The sequence below is a fragment of the Tachyglossus aculeatus genome, chromosome 26, assembly GCF_015852505.1.
Source record: "Tachyglossus aculeatus isolate mTacAcu1 chromosome 26, mTacAcu1.pri, whole genome shotgun sequence".
In the NCBI taxonomy this organism is placed as follows: Eukaryota; Metazoa; Chordata; class Mammalia; order Monotremata; family Tachyglossidae; genus Tachyglossus; species Tachyglossus aculeatus.
Window position 1 is genome coordinate 17,895,449 of NC_052091.1, and position 20,792 is coordinate 17,916,240.

A 20,792-nucleotide genomic window follows, 5' to 3' on the forward strand; every position below is an offset into this window, starting at 1 on the left:
CGGACAGAAGCGGGCGGCCGGCAGGGTCACGTGGTCGACAGGACGTTTCCCCCCGTGACGTCAAGACGTTGGGGGGGGCGGTGCGGGGGCACGTGGTTGACGTGACGCTCTTCGTGACGTCATGACGCTCGTGGTGGGGCGGTGCGGGGTGACAGCCGCAGGCGGCCGGCCGGGTCACGTGCTTGAAAGGACGCCCCGCCCCTGGATGAGGGGCAGAAGTCTCGCGTGACGTCAGGACATTGGGTGGGGGGCGGTGCGGACAGAAGCAGGGGATCACGTGGTTGACAGACCCCCCCCCCCCCCCCGGGACGTCAAGACGTTGGGGGGGCGGCGCGGGCGGCACTTGGTTGACATGACGCTCTTCGTGACGTCATGACGTTTGGGGGGGCGGTGCGGGGTGACAGCCGCAGGCGGCCGGCCGGGTCACGTGCTTGAAAGGACGCCCCGCCCCTGGATGAGGGGCAGAAGCCTCGCGTGACGTCAGGACGTTGGGTGGGGGGCGGTGCGGACAGAAGCAGGGGATCACGTGGTTGACAGACACCCCCCCCCCGGGACGTCAAGACGTTGGGGGGGCGGCGCGGGCGGCACTTGGTTGACATGACGCTCTTCGTGACGTCATGACGTTTGGGGGGGCGGTGCGGGGTGACAGCCGCAGGCGGCCGGCCGGGTCACGTGGTTGAAAGGACGCCCCGCCCCTGGATGAGGGGCAGAAGTCTCGCGTGACGTCAGGACGTTGGGTGGGGGGCGGTGCGGACAGAAGCAGGGGGTCACGTGGTTGACAGGACCCCCCCCCCCGTGAGGTCAAGACGTTGGGAAGGGGAGGCGCGGGGGGCACGTGGTTGACATGGCGCTCTTCGTGACGTCATGACGTCTGTGGGGGGGGCGGTGCGGGGTGACAGCCGCAGGCGGCCGGCCGGGTCACGTAGTCAGAAGGACGCCCCGCCCCTGGATGAGGGGCAGAAGTCTCGCGTGACGTCAGGACGTTGGGTGGGGGGCGGTGCGGACAGAAGCAGGGGGTTACGTGGTTGACAGGACGCACCGCGTGACGTCATGACGTAGGGCGGGGGTGGGGAGGCGCGGAGTGACAACCGCAGGCCGCGCGGCCGGGTCACGTGGGTGCCATGATGCTCCGCCCCTGCATGGGAGGGGCAGGAGACGCGCGTGACGTCATGACGTTCGGAAGGGGGAAGGCCACGCGGCTAGGTCACGTGGCTGGCACACCGCCCCGCGTGGCGTCATGACGTTGCGGGGCGCCGCCGGCCGGGTCTCGTGGTTGGCGCGCCGCCTCCTTGTGACGCCATGACGCAGGGCGCGCGCGGGGGAGGGGGCGGCGCTGATTGACAGCGGGTGAGGTGAGGCGGCCATGGCCTGCTCCCCGCGGCGGAAGAGGAAGCGGGGACCGGTCGGTGGGCGCTGAGGTGACCCCAAAATCGGGACCCCCAAAACCGGGACCCCCGTCCCCCCCCCCCATCGGCCCCGATGGGGCCCCCGAGGCGGCCGGGACCGCTGCTACCGCTGCTGCTGTGGGGCTTGCTGCTCGCGACCCCGGTAAGCCGCGAACACCCCCGTGCCCTTTGACCCCCCGCCTCAGCACCCTCATTCATTCATTCATTCATTCATTTATTCTCCCTCCTCCCCCTCCCCACAGCACCTGGATCTATATCTAGACGTTTGTACGGATTTATTACTCTATTTATTTTACTTGTACATATTTATTCCATTTACTTTATTTGGTTAATATGTTTGGTTTTGTTGTCTGCCTTCCCCTCAGCACCTGTATCTGTGTATAGTCGTTGGTACGGATTTATTACTCTATTTTATTTGTACATATTTATTCTATTTGCTTCATTTTCTTAATATGTTTGGTTTTGTTGTCTGTCTTCCCCTCAGCACCTGTATCCATGTATAAACGTTTGTACGGATTTATCGCTCTATTTATTTTACTTCTACATATTTATTCTATTTACTTTATTTGGTTAATGCGTTTGGTTTTGTTGTCTGTCTTCCTCTCAACACCTGTATCTGTGTATAGACGTTTGTACGGATTTATTATTCTATTTTATTTGTAAATATTTATTCTATTTACTTTATTTGGTTAATATGTTTGGTTTTGTTGTCTGCCTTCCCCTCAGCACCTGTATCTGTGTATAGACGTTGGTACGGGTTTATTACTCTATTTTATTTGTACATATTTATTCTATTTACTTTATTTGGTTAATATGTTTGGTTTTGTTGTCTGTCTTCCCCTCAGCACCTATATCTGTGTATAGGCGTTTGTACGGATTTATTACTCTATTTTATTTGTACGTATTTATTCTATTTATTTGGTTAATGTGTTTGGTTTGGTTGTCTGTCTTCCCCTCAGCACCTGTATCTATTTATAGATGTTTGTACGGATTTATTACTCTATTTATTTTACTTCTACATGTTTATTCTATTTATTTGGTTAATATGTTTGGTTTTGTTGTCTGCCTTCCCCTCAGCACCTGTATCTGTGTATTGACGTTGGTACGGATTTATTACTCCATTTTATTTGTACATATTTATTCTATTTACTGCATTTTCTTAATATGTTCGGTTTTGTTGTCTGTCTTCCCCTCAGCACCTGTATCTGTGTATAGGCGTTTGCACGGATTTATTACTCTATTTTATTTGTACATATTTATTCTATTTACTTCACTTTCTTAATATGTTTGGTTTTGTTGTCTGTCTTCCCCTCAGCACCTGTATCTATGTATAGGTGTTTGTACGGATTTATTACTCTATTTATTTTGCTTCTACATATTTATTCTATTTACTTTATTTGGTTAATATGTTTGGTTTTGTTGTCTGTCTTCCCCTCAACACCTGTATCTATGTATATACGTTTGTACATATTTTATTACTCCATTTTACTTGTAAATATTTATTTTATTTACTTTATTTGGTTAATACGTTTGGTTTTGTTGTCTGCCTTCCCCTCAGCACCTGTATCTGTGTATAGACGTTTGTACGGATTTATTACTCTATTTTATTTGTATATATTTATTCTATTTATTTGGTTAATATGTTTGTTTTTGTTGTCTGTCTTCCCCTCAGCACCTGTATCTATGTATAGACATTTGTACGGACTTATTACTCTATTTATTTTACTTGTACATATTTATTCTATTTACTTTATTTGGTTAATATGCTTGGTTTTGTTGTCTGTCTTCCCCTCAGCACCTGTATCTGTGTATAGATGTTTGTACTGATTTATTACTCTGTTTTATTTGTACGTATTTATTCTATTTATTTGGTTAATATGTTTGGTTTGGTTGTCTGTCTTCCCCTCAGCACCTGTATCTATTTATAGATGTTCGTACGGATTTATTACTCTATTTATTTTACTTCTACATATTTATTCTGTTTACTTTATTTGGTTAATATGTTTGGTTTTGTTGTCTGCCTTCCCCTCAGCACCTGTATCTGTGTATAGACGTTGGTACGGATTTATTACTCTATTTTATTTGTACATATTTATTCTATTTGCTTCATAGTCTTAATATGTTCGGTTTTGTTGTCTGTCTTCCCTTCAGCACCTGTATCTATGTACAGATGTTTGTACGGATTTATTACTGTATTCATTTTGCTTCTACATATTTATTCTATTTACTTTATTTGGTTAATATGTTTGTTTTTGTTGTCTGTTTTCCCCTCAGCACCTGTATCTATGTATAGATGTTTGTACGGATTTATTACTCTATTTCTTTTACTTCTACATATTTATTCTATTTACTTTATTTGGTTAATATGTTTGGTTTTGTTGTCTGTCTTCCCCTCAACACCTGTATCTATGTATATACGTTTGTACATATTTTATTACTCCATTTTACTTGTAAATATTTATTAGATTTACTTTATTTTGTTAATATGTTTGGTTTAGTTGTCTGTCTGCCCCTCAGCACCTGTATCTGTGTATAGATGTTTGTACTGATTTATTACTCTACTTTATTTGTACGTATTTATTCTATTTATTTGGTTAATATGTTTGGTTTGGTTGTCTGTCTTCCCCTCAGCACCTGTATCTATTTATAGATGTTTGTACGGATTTATTACTCTATTTATTTTACTTCTACATATTTATTCTATTTACTTTATTTGGTTAATATGTTTGGTTTTGTTATCTGTCTTCCCCTCAGCACCTGTATCTGTGTATAGACGTTTGTGCAGATTTATTACTCTATTTTATTTGTGCATATTTATTCTATTTGCTTCATTTTCTTAATATGTTCAGTTTTGTTGTCTGTCTTCCCCTCAGCACCTGTATCTATGTATAGTCGTTTGTACGGATTTATTACTCTATTTATTTTACTTCTACATATTTATTCTATTTACTTTATTTGGTTAATATGTTTGGTTTTGTTGTCTGTCTTCCTCTCAGCACCTGTATCTGTGTATAGACGTTTGTACGGATTTATTACTCTATTTTATTTGTACATATTTATTCTATTTACTTTATTTGGTTAATATGTTTGTTTTTGTTGTCTGTCTTCCCCTCAGCACCTGTATATGTATAGACGCTTGTACGGATTTATTACTCTATTTATTTTACTTCTACATATTTATTCTATTTACTTTATTTGGTTAATATGTTTGGTTTTGTTGTCTGTCTTCCCCTCAGCACCTGTATCTGTGTATAGACGTTTTTACGGATTTATTACTCTATTTCATTTGTACATATTTATTTTATTTACTTTATTTTGTTAATATGTTTGGTTTTGTTGTCCATCTTCCCCTCAGCACCTGTATTTATGTATAGACGTTTGTATCTTTGGTTTTGTTGTCTGTCTTCCCCTCAGCACCTGTATCTATGTATAGACGTTTGTACGGATTTATTATTCTATTTATTTTACCTGTACATATTTATTCTATTCATTTTATTTTGTTGATGTGTTTGGTTTTGTTGTCTGTCTTCCCCTCAGCACCTGTATCTATGTATAGACGTTTGTACGGATTTATTATTCTATTTATTTTACCTGTACATATTTATTCTATTCATTTTATTTTGTTGATGTGTTTGGTTTTGTTGTCTGTCTTCCCCTCAGCACCTGTATCTATGTATAGACATTTGTACGGATTTATTATTCTATTTATTTTACCTGTACATATTTATTCTATTTACTTTATTTTCTTAATATGTTTGGTTTTGTTGTTTGTCTTCCCCTCAGCACCTGTGTCTATATACGTTTGTATGGATTTATTACTCTATTTTACTTGTACATATTTATTCTATTTACTTTTTTTGGTTAATATGTTTGGTTTTGTTGTCTGTCTTCCCCTCAGCACCTGTATCTATGTATATACCTTTGTATGGATTTATTACTCTATTTTACTTGTACATATTTATTCTATTTACTTTATTTTGTTAATATGTTTGGTTTTGTTGTCTGTCTTCCCCACAGCACCTGTATCTCTGTATATACGTTTGTACGTACTTACTACTCTATGTATTTAACTTGTACATATTTATTCTATTTACTTTATTTTGTCAATATGTTTGGTTTTGTTGTCTGTCTTCCCCACAGCACCTATGTGTATACGCTTGTACGTATTTGTTACTTTATTTTCCTTTTACATATTTATTCTGTTTACTTTATTTTGTTAATATGTTTCATTTTGTTGTCTGTCTCCCCGTTCTAGACCGTCTAGAGTGTGAGCACAGTAAGCGCTCAATAAATACGATTGAATGAATGAATATACCAAATACCCCCCTCCCCATCCCCTCGCCTTATCTCCTTCCCCTCCCCACAGCACCTGGATCTTTGTATATATGTTTGTACGGATTTATTACTCTATTTATTCATTTTTCTTGTACATATTTATTCTATTTACTTTATTTTGTTAAAATGTTGTCTGTCTCCCCGTTCTAGACCGTCTAGAGTGTGAACACAGTAAGCGTTCAATAAATACGATTGAGTGAATGAATGAATTAATTTAATCGTATTTACAGTAATAATAATAGTGATAACGGCATTTATTGAGCACTTACTATGTGCAAAGCACTGTTCTAAGTGCTGGGGAGGTGACAAGGTGACCCTTCTAGACTTGTTTTGTCATCTGTCTCCCCCTTCTAGGCTGTGAGCCCGCTGTTGCGTAGGGGCCATCTCTATATGTTGCCAACTTGGGCTTCCCAAGAGCTTAGTACAGTGCTCTGCACACAGTGCTCAATAAATGCGATTGAATGAATGAATGAATCTAGCTTTAATTCTATTTGTTCTGATGATGTGACACCTGTCCACATGTTTTGTTTTGTTGTCTGTCTCCCCCTACTAGACTGTGAGCCCGTTGTTGGTTAGGGACCGTCTCTATATGTCGCCAACTTGGACTTCCCAAGCGCTTAGTATAGTTCTCTGCGCACAGTAAGCGCTCAATAAATACAATTGAATGAATGAATGAACAGTAATAATAATAGTGATAATGGCATTTATTGAGCGCTTACTATATGCAAAGCAGTGTTCTAAGCGCTGGGGAGTTTACAAGGTGAGCAGGTTGTCCCCTGGGGGGCTCACAGTCTTCATCCCCATTTTACAGATGAGGTAACTGAGGCCCAGGGAATAATAATAATAATGGCATTTGTTAAGTGCTTACTATGTGCAATAATGATAATAATAATGACGGCATTTGTTAAGCGTTTATGAAGTGTTTGGTAAAATGCCCTGTATACTGCAAGCACTTCATAAATAATAATAATAGTGGTAATGATGGCATTTATTAAGCGCTTACTATGGGCCAAGCACTGTTCTAAGTGCTGGGGAGGAGGTTACAAGGTGACCAGGTTGTCCCCCGGGGGGCTCACAGTCTTCATCCCCATTTTCCAGATGAGGGAACTGAGGCCCAGGGAATAATAATAATAATAATAATGGCATTTGTTAAGCACTTACTATGTGCACAGCACTGTTCTAAGTGCTGGGGAGATGGTTACAAGGTGACTAGGTTGTTCCCCAGGAAGCTTACAGTCTTCATCCCCATTTTCCAGATGAGGGAACTGAGGCCCAGAGAAGAATAATAATAATGATTGTATTTGTTAAGCGCTTACTATGTGCAAAGCACTGTTCTAAGCGCTGGGGAGGTGGCTACAAGGTGATCAGGTTGTCCCCTCGGGGGCTCACAGCCTTCATCCCTTTTCCAGATGAGGGAACTGAGGCCCAGAGAATAATAATAATAATAATGGCATTTGTTAAGCGCTCACTATGGGCAAAGCACTGTTCTAAGTGCTGGGGAGGTTACAAGGTGACCAGGTTGCACCACTGGGGGCTCACAGTTTTCATCCCCATTTTCCAGATGCGGGAACTGAGGCCCAGAGAAGTGAAGTGACTTGCCCAGAGTCACACAGCTGACAGTTGGCGGAGCCGGGATTTGAACACGTGACCTCTGACTCCAAAGCTCGGGCTTTGGGCAAGCCACTTCGCTTCTCTGTACCTCAGTTACGTCATCTGTAAAATGGGGGTTAAGACTGTGAGCCCCCCCCCGTGGGACAAGCTGATCACTTTGTAACCTCACCAGTGCTTAGAACAGTGCTTGGCACATCATAAGCACTCAATAAATGCCATTATTAATTAATTAATTGGTGGTATTTTTTAAGCGCTTACTATGTGCCAAGCACTGTTCTAAGCTCTGGGGGAGACACAAGTTAATCAGGAATCCCTGAGACACTGGGGACCCCCATCACAGGCACCCACAGGGGACGTCCCACCAGGCGCAGGGGAACATCCCCTGTCTTTCCCTGTCTTAGAGAAGCAGCGTGGCTCAGTAGGAAAGAGCCCAGGCTTTGGAGTCAGAAGTCATGGGTTCAAATCCCGCCTCCGCCAATTGTCAGCTGTGTGACTTTGGGCAAGTCACTTAACTTCTCTGGGCCTCAGTTACCTCATCTGGAAAATGGGGATTAAGACTGTGAGCCCCACGAGGGGCAACCTGATCACTTTGTAACCACCCCGGCGCTTAGAACAGTGCTTTGCACGTAGTAAGCACTTAATAAATGCCATTATTATTATTATTACTTCCAAGTGTCTGACCGTGACGGGAGTTTGGAAAGCGAGGCCCTATTTTTGTAACGCTGGTAGTTTTATTTCCCTCGCCCCCAAACTTCGCAGCGTGTGCCTTGGGAAGGCGCGATCAGTTGTTTTCGATATCATTTCTGGACGGTTTTGCTTTCAGTCTTCGCGACGTGCCAGCCAGGAGGCCGCGGCTTATATTTCTAGGACATAAGCTTGGAGCCAGGCAGGGCCCCGGAGCTGTTTTGGAAGCACAGACCCAAAGTCTGAGGCCTGGATTCTAGTTTGTGGTCTTTTTAAGCACTTAATATGTGCCACGCACTGTTTGAAGCGCCGGGGTTGACGTGAGGTAACCAGGTTGGACACAGTCCCTGTCCCACATCGGGCTTCCAGGCTTAATCCCCACTTTGCAGGTGAGGTAGCTGAGATGCAGAGAAGCATTCATTCATTCATTCAATCGCATTTATTGAGCGCTTACTGCGTGCAGAGCACCGTACTAAGCGCTTGGGAAGTCCAAGTTGGCAACATCTAGCGACGGTCCCTACCCAACAGCGGGCTCACAGTCTAGAAGGGGGAGACGGACAACAAAACAAAACATATTAGCAAAATAAAATAGAATAGATATGTACAAATAGAGTAATAAAAACGTACAAGCATATATACATATGTACAGAGAAGCAATCAATCAATCAGTCGTATTTATTGAGCGCTTACTGTGGGCAGAGCACTGTACTAAGTGCTTGGGAAGAACAAGTTGGCAGCAGATAGAGACAGTCCCTACCCAACAGTGGGCTCACAGTCTAAAAGGGGAAAGTGGTCACACCCGACAGACAGGTGGCAAAGCAGGATTAGAACCCAGGTCCTTCTGAGTTGCGCTTAGTACAGTGCTCTGCACACAGTAAACGCTCAATAAATACAACTGATTGATTGATTGCGGGGCCAGGCTCTAACCATTAGGCCGGGCTGCTTCTCGCTGGGATTTCACCATGGCCGTTGCCTATTCTGTGCTCTCTGATTGTACCTGCCCCCCTACAGATTGTAAGCTCATGGTGGGCAGGGAACGTGTCTATCCATTCATCATCATCAATCGTATTTATTGAGCGCTTACTGTGTGCAGAGCACTGTACTAAGCGCTTGGGAAGTACAAGTTGGCAACATATAGTGACAGTCCCTACCCAACAGTGGGCTCACAGTTCATTCAGTTATAGTGTACTCTCCCAAACGCTTAGTTCAGTACCCTGCACTCCGTAAGCGCTCAGTAAATGTCACTGACGGTCACTTCATCTTACAGACCTGTCGAGTGGTGGTGGGGGTAATCGGGCTAGAAGAAGGGAATGTGTTTTGAGAACGCAAGAGACAAAGCTCTACTTAAATCCAAGGTGTTAGTGTTATTGTTAATAATAATAATGATGGTATTTATTAAGCGCTTAGTATGTGCAAAGCACTGTTCTAAGCGCTGGGGTGGTTACAAGGTGATCAGGTTGTCCCACGGGGGGCTCACAGTCTTAATCCCCATTTTCCAGATGAGGGAACTGAGGCCCAGAGAAGTGAAGCGACTTGCCCAAAGCCACACAGCTGACAATTGGCGGAGCCGGGATTTGAACCCGTGACCTCTGACTCCAAAGCCCGGGCTCTTTCCACTGAGCCACGCTGCTTACTGTTCTGTTCTAAAAAAGCAAAAAGCCTCTTGAGGCTGTCATAACACCTATTTTAGGCCAGACCTGATTTAGGGTTATTTCGGGCACAGGTTTTAATTAGAATTCACAGCAACTCTGGCCAAGGTGATAACCTTTATGTCTTGGTAATCGTGATGTCAGTAAATGGTATTTCTCGAGAGCTTACTATAATGATAATAATAGTGATGATAATTGTGGTATTTGTTTGTGTGCCAAGCACTTTACTAAGCACGGGGGTAGGTACAAGCAAAACAGGTTGGACACAGTTCCTGTCATTAATTAATTCATTCAATCGTATTTATTGAGCGCTTACTGTGTGCAGAGCACTGTACTAAGCGCTTGGGAAGTACAAGTTGGCAACATATAATAATAATAATAATGACATTTATTAAGCGCTTACTATGTGCAAAGCACTGTTCTAAGCTCTGGGGAGGTTACAAGGTGATCAGGTTGTCCCACGGGGGGCTCACAGTCTTAATCCCCATTTTACAGATGAGGGAACTGAGGCTCAGAGAAGTGAAGTGACTTGCCCAAAGTCACACAGCTGACAGTTGGTGGAGCCGGATTTGAACCCGTGACCTCTGACTCCAAAGCCCGGGCTCTTTTCACTGAGACATATAGAGACGGTCCCTACCCAACATCATCATCAATCGTATTTATTGAGCGCTTACTATGTGCAGAGCACTGTACTAAGCGCTTGGGAAGTACAAATTGGCAACATATAGAGACAGTCCCTACCCAACAGCGGGCTCACAGTCTAGAAGGGGGAGACAGAGAACAAAACAAAACATACTAACAAAATAAATAGAATAGATATGTACAGGTAAAATAAATAAATAGAGCCCCGATGGGGCTCACAGTCACCATCCCCATTTTACGGATGAGGTAACCGAGGCCCAGGGAAGTGAAGTGACTTGTCCGAGGTCACACAGCAGACACCGGGCGGAGCCGGGATTAGAACCCAGGACTCATCAGAGCACGGTCCTAAGTGCGTGGGAGAACACAGTCCAACCGAGTTTAGGGGAGTCACGTTCCCTGATCCCTGCCCACAACAAACTGTGCCTCAGTTACCTCATCTGTAAAATGGGGATTGACTGTGAGCCCCCCGTGGGGCGACCTGATCACTTTGTATCCCCCCAGCGCTTAGAACAGTGCTTTGCACATAGTAAGCGCTTAATAAATGCCATTTAAAAAGAAAAACAACAATAAACTTATGGTTTAGAGAACTACCCAAACCGCACATTTAAGAGGTAGCAGAAGTGGGAACCGAATCTACGTCCTTTGCCGCGTCCATCGGCTATCGCTTTCAGGCCCTCATGTTTCGTTGGGAATTTTCCCTCAGGTCAGATGCAAACAATTTGCTCCCGAGTTTTTGTGCTTGATCATTTTGGGCTGAGCTTCCAAACAGTTGGGAATACTGGTCGTGCCTAGAAGAAAGGGTCCCCCAACAGCCCGCTGCGTTTTGCTCTACACAGCGTTGTCGGGCGAAACCCTTCAAGACGAGGTGACGACAGAACCGCGCTCTTCACAATTTAAATTACCAGCTCAAACGGCCTCCGAGCTCGTCGCGGGCCGGGGTCGTGCCTGCCAACTCGGTTGTGTCGCGCTCTCCCAAGCACTCAGTCCGGTGCTGTGCCCGGGGTGAGCGCTCAGTACACGCGCTTGATGGACTGGGCTCCCGAACTTCCCGAGCAGGGGGTGGCGGCCGGGGAAGAGGGAACCTCGACCGGCCGCGGGGACACCAGGGCGTGCTTTTCTCCGAAACGGAAGCGCGCGGGGGTGACCTCGGAGCTGACGGCCACCTTCCCCACGGAAGGGGCAGGGAGGGTCCCAGCGGGGGCCACCGCAGCGGGGGCTGTACTGGACAGTTGTAGAGAGCTGCCGCCGTCAGGCTGTGTGCGTGAAAGGAGGTCCCTTCCCCTGGGAGACCCTCCCTGGCTGCCTTCTGACTTCCCTTTGAGAGACCCTTCCCACCACACTGGACCCCAGGTGTGAACGGGTGGGAGATCCCAGGGACATTGGGGAACCCTTTCCTCTCCAGCCAAACCGCTACCCTGCTCGTTCAAGCGCTCATCCTATCCCGTCTGGATTACTGTATCAGCCTTCTCTCCGATCTCCCATCCTCGTGTCTCTCCCCTCTTCAATCCATACCTCACGCCGCTGCCCGGATTGCCTTTGTGCAGAAGCGCTCTGGGCATGTTACTCCCCTCCTCAAAAATCTCCGGTGGCTACCAATCAATCTGCGCACCGGGCAGAAACTCCTCAGCCTGGGCTTCAAGGCTGTCCATCCCCTCGCCCCCTCCTCCCTCACCTCCCTTCTGTCCTTCTCCAGCCCAGCCCGCACCCTCCGCTCCTCTGCCGCTAATCTCCTCACCGTACCTCGTTCTCGCCCGTCCTGCCGTCGACCCCCGGCCCACGTCCTCCCCCGGTCCCGGAATGCCCTCCCTCCGCACATCCGCCAAGCTAGCTCTCTTCCTCCCTTCAAATCCCCACTGAGAGCTCACCTCCTCCAGGAAGCCTTCCCACACTGAGCCCTCTCCTTCCTCTCCCCCTCCTCCCCCTCCCCATCCCCCCGGCCTTGCCTCCTTCCCCTCCCCACAGCACCTGTATATATGCATATATGTTTGTACGTATTTATTACCGTATTTATTTTACTTGTACATATTTATTCTACTTATTTTATTTTGTTAATATGTTTTGTTTTGTTGTCTGTCTCCCCCTTCTAGACTGTGAGCCTGCTGTTGAGTAGGAACCGTCTCTATATGATGCCAACTTGTACTTCCCAAGCGCTTAATACGGTGCTCTGCACACAGTAAGCGCTCAATAAATACGATTGAATGAATGAATGAAAAGACTGTGAGCCCCATGTGGGACAACCTGATCACCTTGTAACCTCCCCAGCACTTAGAACAGTGCTTTGCACATAGTAAGCGCTTAATAAATGCTATTATTATAAAAGACTGTGAGCCCACTGTTGGGTAGGGACCGTCTCGATATGTTGCCAACTTGTACTTCCCAAGCACTTAGTACAGTGCTCTGCACACAGTAAGCACTCAATAAGTACAATTTAATGAATGAATGAATGGATGGATGTGGGAGAATCTAGAAGTTAGCTTGGGAGTTGATAGAGCAGAGCGTGTAGATATTTATGTGCATTTATATGCATTAGGAGCAGCGTGGCTCAGTGGAAAGAGCACAGGCTTTGGAGTCAGAGGTGATGGATTCAAATCCCAGCTCTGCCAATTGACAGCTGTGTGACTTTAGGCAAGTCACTTCACTTCTCTGGGCCTCAGTTACCTCATCTGGAAAATGGGGATTAAGCCTGTGAGCCCCCCGTGGGACAACCTGATCACCTTGTAACCTCCCCAGCACTTAGAACAGTGCTTGGCACATAGTAAGCGCTTAATAAATCAATTAATTGTATTTATTGAGCGCTTACTGTGTGCAGAGCACTGTACTAAGCGCTTGGAAAGTACAAGTTGGCAACATATAGAGACGGTCCCTACCCAACAGTGGGCTCACAGTCTATTATTATTATTATTATTAGCAATTAGGAGCCGGAAGGACCCAGGTTAAGCACGTAGTAAGTGCTTAATAAATGCTATCATTATTATTATCGTTATTATTGTTAGGAGGCTAGCGGATAGCCGTGAAGCCGCTTTTTGAGGAGTTTCTCCTTGAAGGACTGTGGAGCCAGCTGAAGGTCTGGGGGAGTGGGAGAGACGTGTGACTGGCGTTCAGGCTCTTTAATGCAAAATTTTCCCTCTTCAAAAAGGGGAATTCACTCACGTGTGATCGGAAGCTTTCCAAACACTCGAAACTTAGAGCTCAACTGCAATCAAACCCCCATTTCATGTTGTAGAAGATGGAATCTGAGATTCAAGGGATGGAGTTGACGCGCAACAGTCATCGCCTTAGGGATTTGATTTGCGGGTGCTGTTCTTCCACCAAACCTTGTCTTTTTTATTATTTTTTTAAATGGTATTTGTTAAGCGCCCGCTATGTGCCCGACACTGTTCTAAGCTCTGGGGTAGATATACGGTAAGCAGATCATCATCATCAATAGTATTTATTGAGCGCTTACTATGTGCAGAGCACTGTACTAAGCGCTTGGGAAGTACAAATTGGCAACATATAGAGACAGTCCCTACCCAACAGTGGGCTCACAGTCTAAAAGGGGGAGACAGAGAACAAAACCAAACATACTAACAAAATAAAATAAATAGAGTAGATATGTACAAACAAAATAAATAAATAGAGTAATAAATATGTACAAACATATATACAGGTGCTGTGGGGAAGGGAAGGAGGTAAGATGGGGGGGATGGAGAGGGGGGCGAGGGGGAGAGGAAGGAAGGGGCTCAGTCTGGGGACACAGTCCGTGTCTCCCATGGGGACTGTGACTGTGAGCCCACTGTTGGGTGGGGACTGTCTCTATATGTTGCCAACTTGTACTTCCCAAGCGCTTAGTACAGTCCTCTGCACACAGTAAGCGCTCAATAAATACGATTTATTGATGGGGCTCACAGTCTTAATCCCCATTTTGGGGCAGCAGCGTGGCTCAGTGGAAAGAGCCCGGGCTTTGGAGTCAGAGGTCATGGGTTCAAATCCCGGCTCCGCCACTTGTCAGCTGTGGGACTTGGGGCAAGTCACTCAACTTCTCTGGGCCTCAGTTCCCTCATCTGGAAAATGGGGAGGAAGACTGTGAGCCCCCCCGTGGGACAACCTGATCACCTTGTAACCTCCCCAGCATTTAGAACAGTGCTTTGCACATAGTAAGCGCTTAATAAATGCCATTATTATTATTATTATTATTATTACAGATGAGATTAATGGAGAAGTGAAGTGGATTGCCCAAGGCCATACAGGAGTCCTTAGCCTTACTGTAGTTTTGATTCCTCGTCTCTAGATTCACCTTCAAGTTGGGTCTTCCAGCCAAGAAAGATCCTCATTTCTGAAACTGTTCGTGGCTCAGTGGAAAGAGCCCGGGCTTGGGAGCCAGAGGTCATGGGTTCTAATCCCGGCTCCGCCACTTTCATTCATTCATTCATTCAATCGTATTTTTTGAGCGCTTACTGTGTGCAGAGCACTGGACTAAGCTCTTGGGAAGTACAAGTTGGCCAAGTTGCCTGGGCTCGTTCGAGAAGCAGCGTGGCTCAGTGGAAAAGAGCCTGGGCTTGGGAGCCAGAGGTCATGGGTTCTAATCCCGGCTCAGCCACTTTCATTGATTCATTCATTCATTCAATCGTATTTATTGAGCGCTTACTGTGTGCAGAGCATTGGACTAAGCGCTTGGGAAGTACAAGTTGGCCAAGTTGCCTGGGCTCGTTCGAGAAGCAGCGTGGCTCAGTGGAAAAGAGCCCGGGCTTGGGAGCCAGAGGTCATGGGTTCTAATCCCGGCTTGGCCACTTTCATTCATTCATTCAATCATATTTTTTGAGCACTTACTGTGTGCAGAGCACTGGACTAAGCGCTTGGGAAGTACAAGTTGCCCGGGCTTGTTCGAGAAGCAGCGTGGCTCAGTGGAAAAGAGCCCGGGCTTGGGAGCCATAGATCATGGGTTCTAATCCCGGCTCCGCCACTTTCATTCGTTCATTCATTCAGTCGTATTTATTGAGCGCTTACTGTGTGCAGAACACTGGACTAAGCGCTTGGGAAGTACAAGTTGGCTTGGGAAGTACAAGTTGCCCGGGCTCGTTCGAGAAGCAGCGTGGCTCAGTGGAAAAGAGCCCGGGCTTGGGAGCCAGAGGTCATGGGTTCTAATTCCGGCTCCGATACTTGTCAGCTGTGTGACTTTGGGCAAGTCACTTCACTTCTCTGGGCCTCAGTTCCCTCATCTGTAAAATAGGGATGAAGACTGTGAGCCCCACGTGGGACAAGCTGATGACCTTGTATCCCCCCCAGCGCTTAGAACAGTGCTTCGCACATAGTAAGCCCTTAACAAATGCCATTATTATTACTATTATTATTATTAATAGATTATTTTGTAGTAACAATCTTTTGCCTTCATATGATAATGATAATAATGATGGCATTTATTAAGTGCTTACTATGTGCAAAGCATTGTTCTAAGCACTGGGGGAGGTTACAAAGTGATCAGGTTGTCCCATGGTGGGCTCACAATTTTAATCCCCATTTTACAGATGAGGTAGCTGAGGCACAGAGAGGTTGTGAGATAGTTATGTGAAAGTATAATAATGTTAGTATTTGTTAAGCGCTTACTATGTGCAAAGCACTGTTCTGAGCACTGGGGAGGTTACAAGGTGATCAGGTTGTCCCCTGGGGGGCTCACAGTCTCCATCCCCATTTTACAGATGAGGGAACTGAGGCCCGGAGAAGTGAAGCACTGTTCTGAGCACTGGGGAGGATACAAGGTGATCAGGTCGTCCCACGGGGGGCTCACAGTCTTCATCCCCATTTTCCAGATGAGGGAACTGAGGCCCAGAGAAGTGAAGTGACTTGCCCCAAGTCACACAGCTCAATTGGCGGAGTCGGGATTTAATGCAGACATTAACTGCCGCATAGTTGCAGGTGTGTAACTAACTGAATTGTATCCCCCCAGCGCTTAGAACAGTGCTTTGCACATAGTAAGCACTTAATAAATACCATCATTATTATTATTATTAATTGCAGTGGGGAGGTGAAGTCAGTCCGTCGTATTTAGTGAGCGCTTACTGTGTGCAGAGCACTGTACTAAACACTTGGGAGAGTACAAGCAGTAGGGAAGCAACGTGGCTCAGTGGAAAGAGCACGAGTCAGAGGTCATGGGTTCGAATCCCGGCTCCGCCACGTGTCTGCTGTGTGACCGTGGGCAAGTCACTTAACTTCCCTGAGCCTCAGTTCCCTCATCTGTAAAATGGGGATTAAGACTGTGAGCCCCCTGTGGGACAACCTGATTACCTTGTCACCTCCCCAGCGCTTAGAACAGTGCTTTGCATGTAGTAAGCGCTTAATAAATCCCATCATTATTATTATTATTACAATATAACAATTAACAGACACATTCCCTGCCCAAAACGAGCGTACAGGCTAGAGGGGAAAATCTAGAGCGGCTCTCTGTGGCTCCGGACATTTCACGGTTGAAATCGAACCCCACCTCTCCCTCCTCCGAGCTCTCGGCCAGAGCGGTCGTCTTAAAAATAGCTCAACAATCCCGGCTCCTGCCGGGACTCAACCGTGTTGAGTCATGGGCTGTAATTGGAATCAGCTGAGCGACATGAGGGTCAGCTCCATCAATCAGTGATATATATATAAATTTATATATAAATAAATATATAAAATAAGCTTACTATATATCTGTATTTATTTATAAATAATAATAATATATATAAATAAGCGGTCAGGATATATATATAAGGGCTTATATATATTATTATATATATAATATCTATATATCCTGACCGCTTATTTTATTTATATATTATATTATATATATATATATATATATATATATCCTGACCGCTTATTATATTTTGTATATTTGCCTGGCCTCAACCGTGTTGAGTCATGGGCTGTAATTGGAATCAGCTGAGTGACATGAGGGTCAGCTCCGTCAATCAGTGATATAGATATATATAAATAAAATAAGCGGTCAGGATATATATATATATAAGGGCTTATATATACATTATTATATATATAATATATATATCCTGACTGCTTATTTTATTTATATATATTATATATATATATATATCCTGACCACTTATTATATTTTGTATATTTGCCTGGCCTCAACCGTGTTGAGTCATGGGCTGTAATTGGAATCAGCTGAGCGACATGAGGGTCAGCTCCGTCAATCAGTGATATATATATATATATAAATAAAATAAGCTTACTATATATCTGTATTTATTTATAAATAATAATAATATATATAAATAAAATAAGTGGTCAGGATATATATATAAGGGCTTATATATATTATTATATATATATATTATATATATCCTGACCACTTATTTTATTTATATATATTATTATTATTTATATATATATCCTGACTGCTTATTTTATTTATATATTTTATATATATCCTGACCGCTTATTTTATTTTGTGAATATGTTTTGTTTTGGTCTCTGTCTCCCCCTTCTAGACTGCGAGCCCACTGTTGGGTAGGGACCGTCTCTAGATGTTGCCAGCTTGGACTTCCCAAGCGCTCAGTCCAGTGCTCTCCACACAGTAAGCGCTCAATAAATACGATTGAATGAATGAATAAGCTCTTATTATATGCCAGGAACTGTACTAAGCACTGTATCTACAAGCTAATCAATCAATCAATCGTATTTATTGTGCGCTTACTGTGTGCAGAGCACTGTACTAAGCGCTTGGGAAGTACAATTCGACAACGGAGACAATCCCTACTCGACTAAAGGCTCACAGTCTAGAAGGGGGAACACAGACAACAAAACAAGTAGACAGGCAACCATGACATCAATATGCATAAATAGAATTATAGATATATAATAATAATGGCATTTATTAAGCATTTACTGTGTGCAGAGCACTGTTCTAAGCGCTGGGGAGGCTACAAGGTGACCAGGTTGTCCCAAGGGGGGCTCACAGTCAATCCCCATTTTACAGGAGAGGTAACTGAGGCCCAGAGAATAATAATAATAATAGTGATGGCATTTGTTAAGTGCTTACTATGTGCGGAGCACTGTTCTAAGCGCTGTGTGGGGGGGATACAAGGTGATCAAGTTGTCCCACATGGGGCTCACAGTCTTAACCCCCATTTTGCAGATGAGGGAACTGAGGCCCAGAGAAGTGTACTAAGCCCTTAGTACAGTGCTCTGCACACAGTAAGCGCTCAATAAATGCAATTGATTGATTGATTGATTGAAGTGACTTGCCCAGAGTCACACAACTGACAGTTGGCGGAGCCAGGATTTGAACCCATGACCACTGACTCCAGAAGAGACGTACCTGTCTGCTTCCCTCTCTAGACTGTAAGCTTCTTGTAGACAAGAAAACGTCTGATCACCCTGTATCCTCCCCAGCGCTTAAAACAGTGCTTTGCACATAGTAAGCGCTTAATAAATGCCATTATTATTATTATTATTATTACCAACTCTGTTCCGTTGTGCTCTCCCACGTGCTTTCATGTAAGTGCTGTGCACACAGCGAACGCTCAAAAAAAATGTTTGTGTAGGTATTTAAAATCATGTAATAGCAATAATAATAATAGTGGTATTCTTGATTATCAGCGTGCTTGAGATGATGATGACGATTTGGTAAAAAAAAAAAAAGAAAAAGTTCCCTGGCTGATTTGGTGGATGTTTGGAAGAACGAGATTTCAGGGTCGCTCTAAAAATTCATGCTTGTGTTTCAGGTCTCTGCTCAGGAAGGGATCCTTCGTGCATTTGGAAGTGGTAGTCCAGTGCCGTCGAAGAACTACTGTATGATCTACAATCCCCAGTGGACAACTTTCCCCGATTCTCTGGAAAATGCAGTAAGTCCACTTGTAAGATTGTCCAGCGCTTAGAACAGTGCTTTGCACATAGTAAGCGCTTAATAAATGCCATTAAAAAAAAAAAAAACGGATTTTTGAATAATGGCTGATAAGGGGGCCCAGGCTGAGCCCCCTTTTTCCTCTCCTCCTCCTCATCCCCCCCGCCCTACCTCCTTCCCCGCCCCACAGCACCTCTATATATATTTGTACAGATTTTTTACTCTATTTATTTTACTTGTACGTTATTTACTATTCTGTTTATTTTGTTAATGATGGGCATCTAGCTTTAATTCTGTTTGATCTGATGTCTTCACACCCGTCCACTTATTTTGTTTTGTCGTCCGTCTCCCCCTTCTAGACTGTGAGCCCGTTGTTGCGTAGGAAATGTTATGTTGCAAACTTGTACTTCCCAGGCGCTTAGTACAGTGCTGTGCACACAGTAAGCGCTCAATAAATGCGATTGAATGAATGAATAGGAGCCATCTCTATATATTGCCGAGTTGTACTTCCCAAGCACTTAGTACAGTGCTCTGCACACAGTAAGCGCTCAATAAATACGATTGAATGAATGAATGATTGAATAGGAACCGTCTCTGTATGTTGCCAACTTGGACTTCCCAAGCGCTTAGTACAGTTCTCTGCACACAGTAAACGCTCAATAAATACGCTTGAATGAATGAATAGGAACCGTCTCTATATGTTGCCGACTTGTACTTCCCAAGCACTTAGTACAGTGCTCTGCACACAGTAAGTGCTCAATAAATATGATTGAATGAATGAATAGGAACTGTCTCTATATGTTGCCGACTTGTACTTCCCAAGCGCTTAGTCCAGTGCTGTGCACACAGTAAGCACTCAATAAACACGATTGAATGAATGAATGAATAGGAACCGTCTCTATATGTTGCCGACTTGGACTTCCCAAGCACTTAGTCCAGTGCTCTGCACACAGTAAGCGCTCAATAAATGCAATTGAATGAATGAATAGGAACCGTCTCTATACGTTGCCAACTTGTACTTCCCAAGCGCTTAGTCCAGTGCTCTGCACACTATAAGCACTCAATAAATACGATTGAATGAATGAATAGGAACCATCTCTATATGTTGCCGACTTGTACTTCCCAAGCACTTAGTACAGTGCTCTGCACACAGTAAGCGCTCAATAAATGCAATTGAATGAATGAATAGGAACCGTCTCTATACGTTGCCAACTTGTACTTCCCAAGCGCTTAGTCCAGTGCTCTGCACACTGTAAGCACTCAATAAATACGATTGAATGAATGAATAGGAACCATCTCTATATGTTGCCGACTTGTACTTCCCAAGCACTTAGTCCAGTGCTCTGCACACAGTAAGCGCTCAATAAATTCAATTGAATGAATGAATAGGAACCGTCTCTATATGTTGCCGACTTGTACTTCCCAAGCGCTTAGTCCAGTGCTCTGCACACAGTAAGCACTCAATAAATACGATTGAATGAATGAATGAATAGGAACCGTCTCTATATGTTGCCGACTTGTACTTCCCAAGCACTTAGTCCAGTGCTCTGCACACAGTAAGCGCTCAATAAATGCAATTGAATGAATGAATAGGAACCGTCTCTATACGTTGCCGACTTGTACTTCCCAAGCGCTTAGTCCAGTGCTCTGCAC

General features: G+C 44.6%; 1 protein-coding gene across 2 annotated transcripts in view; it reads left to right on the top strand.

Annotated features, from left to right (window-relative positions):
• The first annotated feature begins 1,340 nt into the window (after window positions 1-1,340).
• The window catches only part of SPPL2A (signal peptide peptidase like 2A), a 56,348-nt gene continuing 36,896 nt past the window's right edge, over window positions 1,341-20,792 (top strand). The window contains exons 1-2 of one of the 2 annotated variants that reach the window (XM_038766945.1): window positions 1,341-1,548; window positions 19,021-19,140. In XM_038766945.1, the coding sequence (XP_038622873.1) occupies window positions 1,480-1,548; window positions 19,021-19,140 (189 nt within the window). In that variant the 5' untranslated portion in view covers window positions 1,341-1,479. The remainder of the gene's footprint in view (window positions 1,549-19,020; window positions 19,141-20,792) is intronic. The other variant, XM_038766946.1, reaches the window with a different exon arrangement.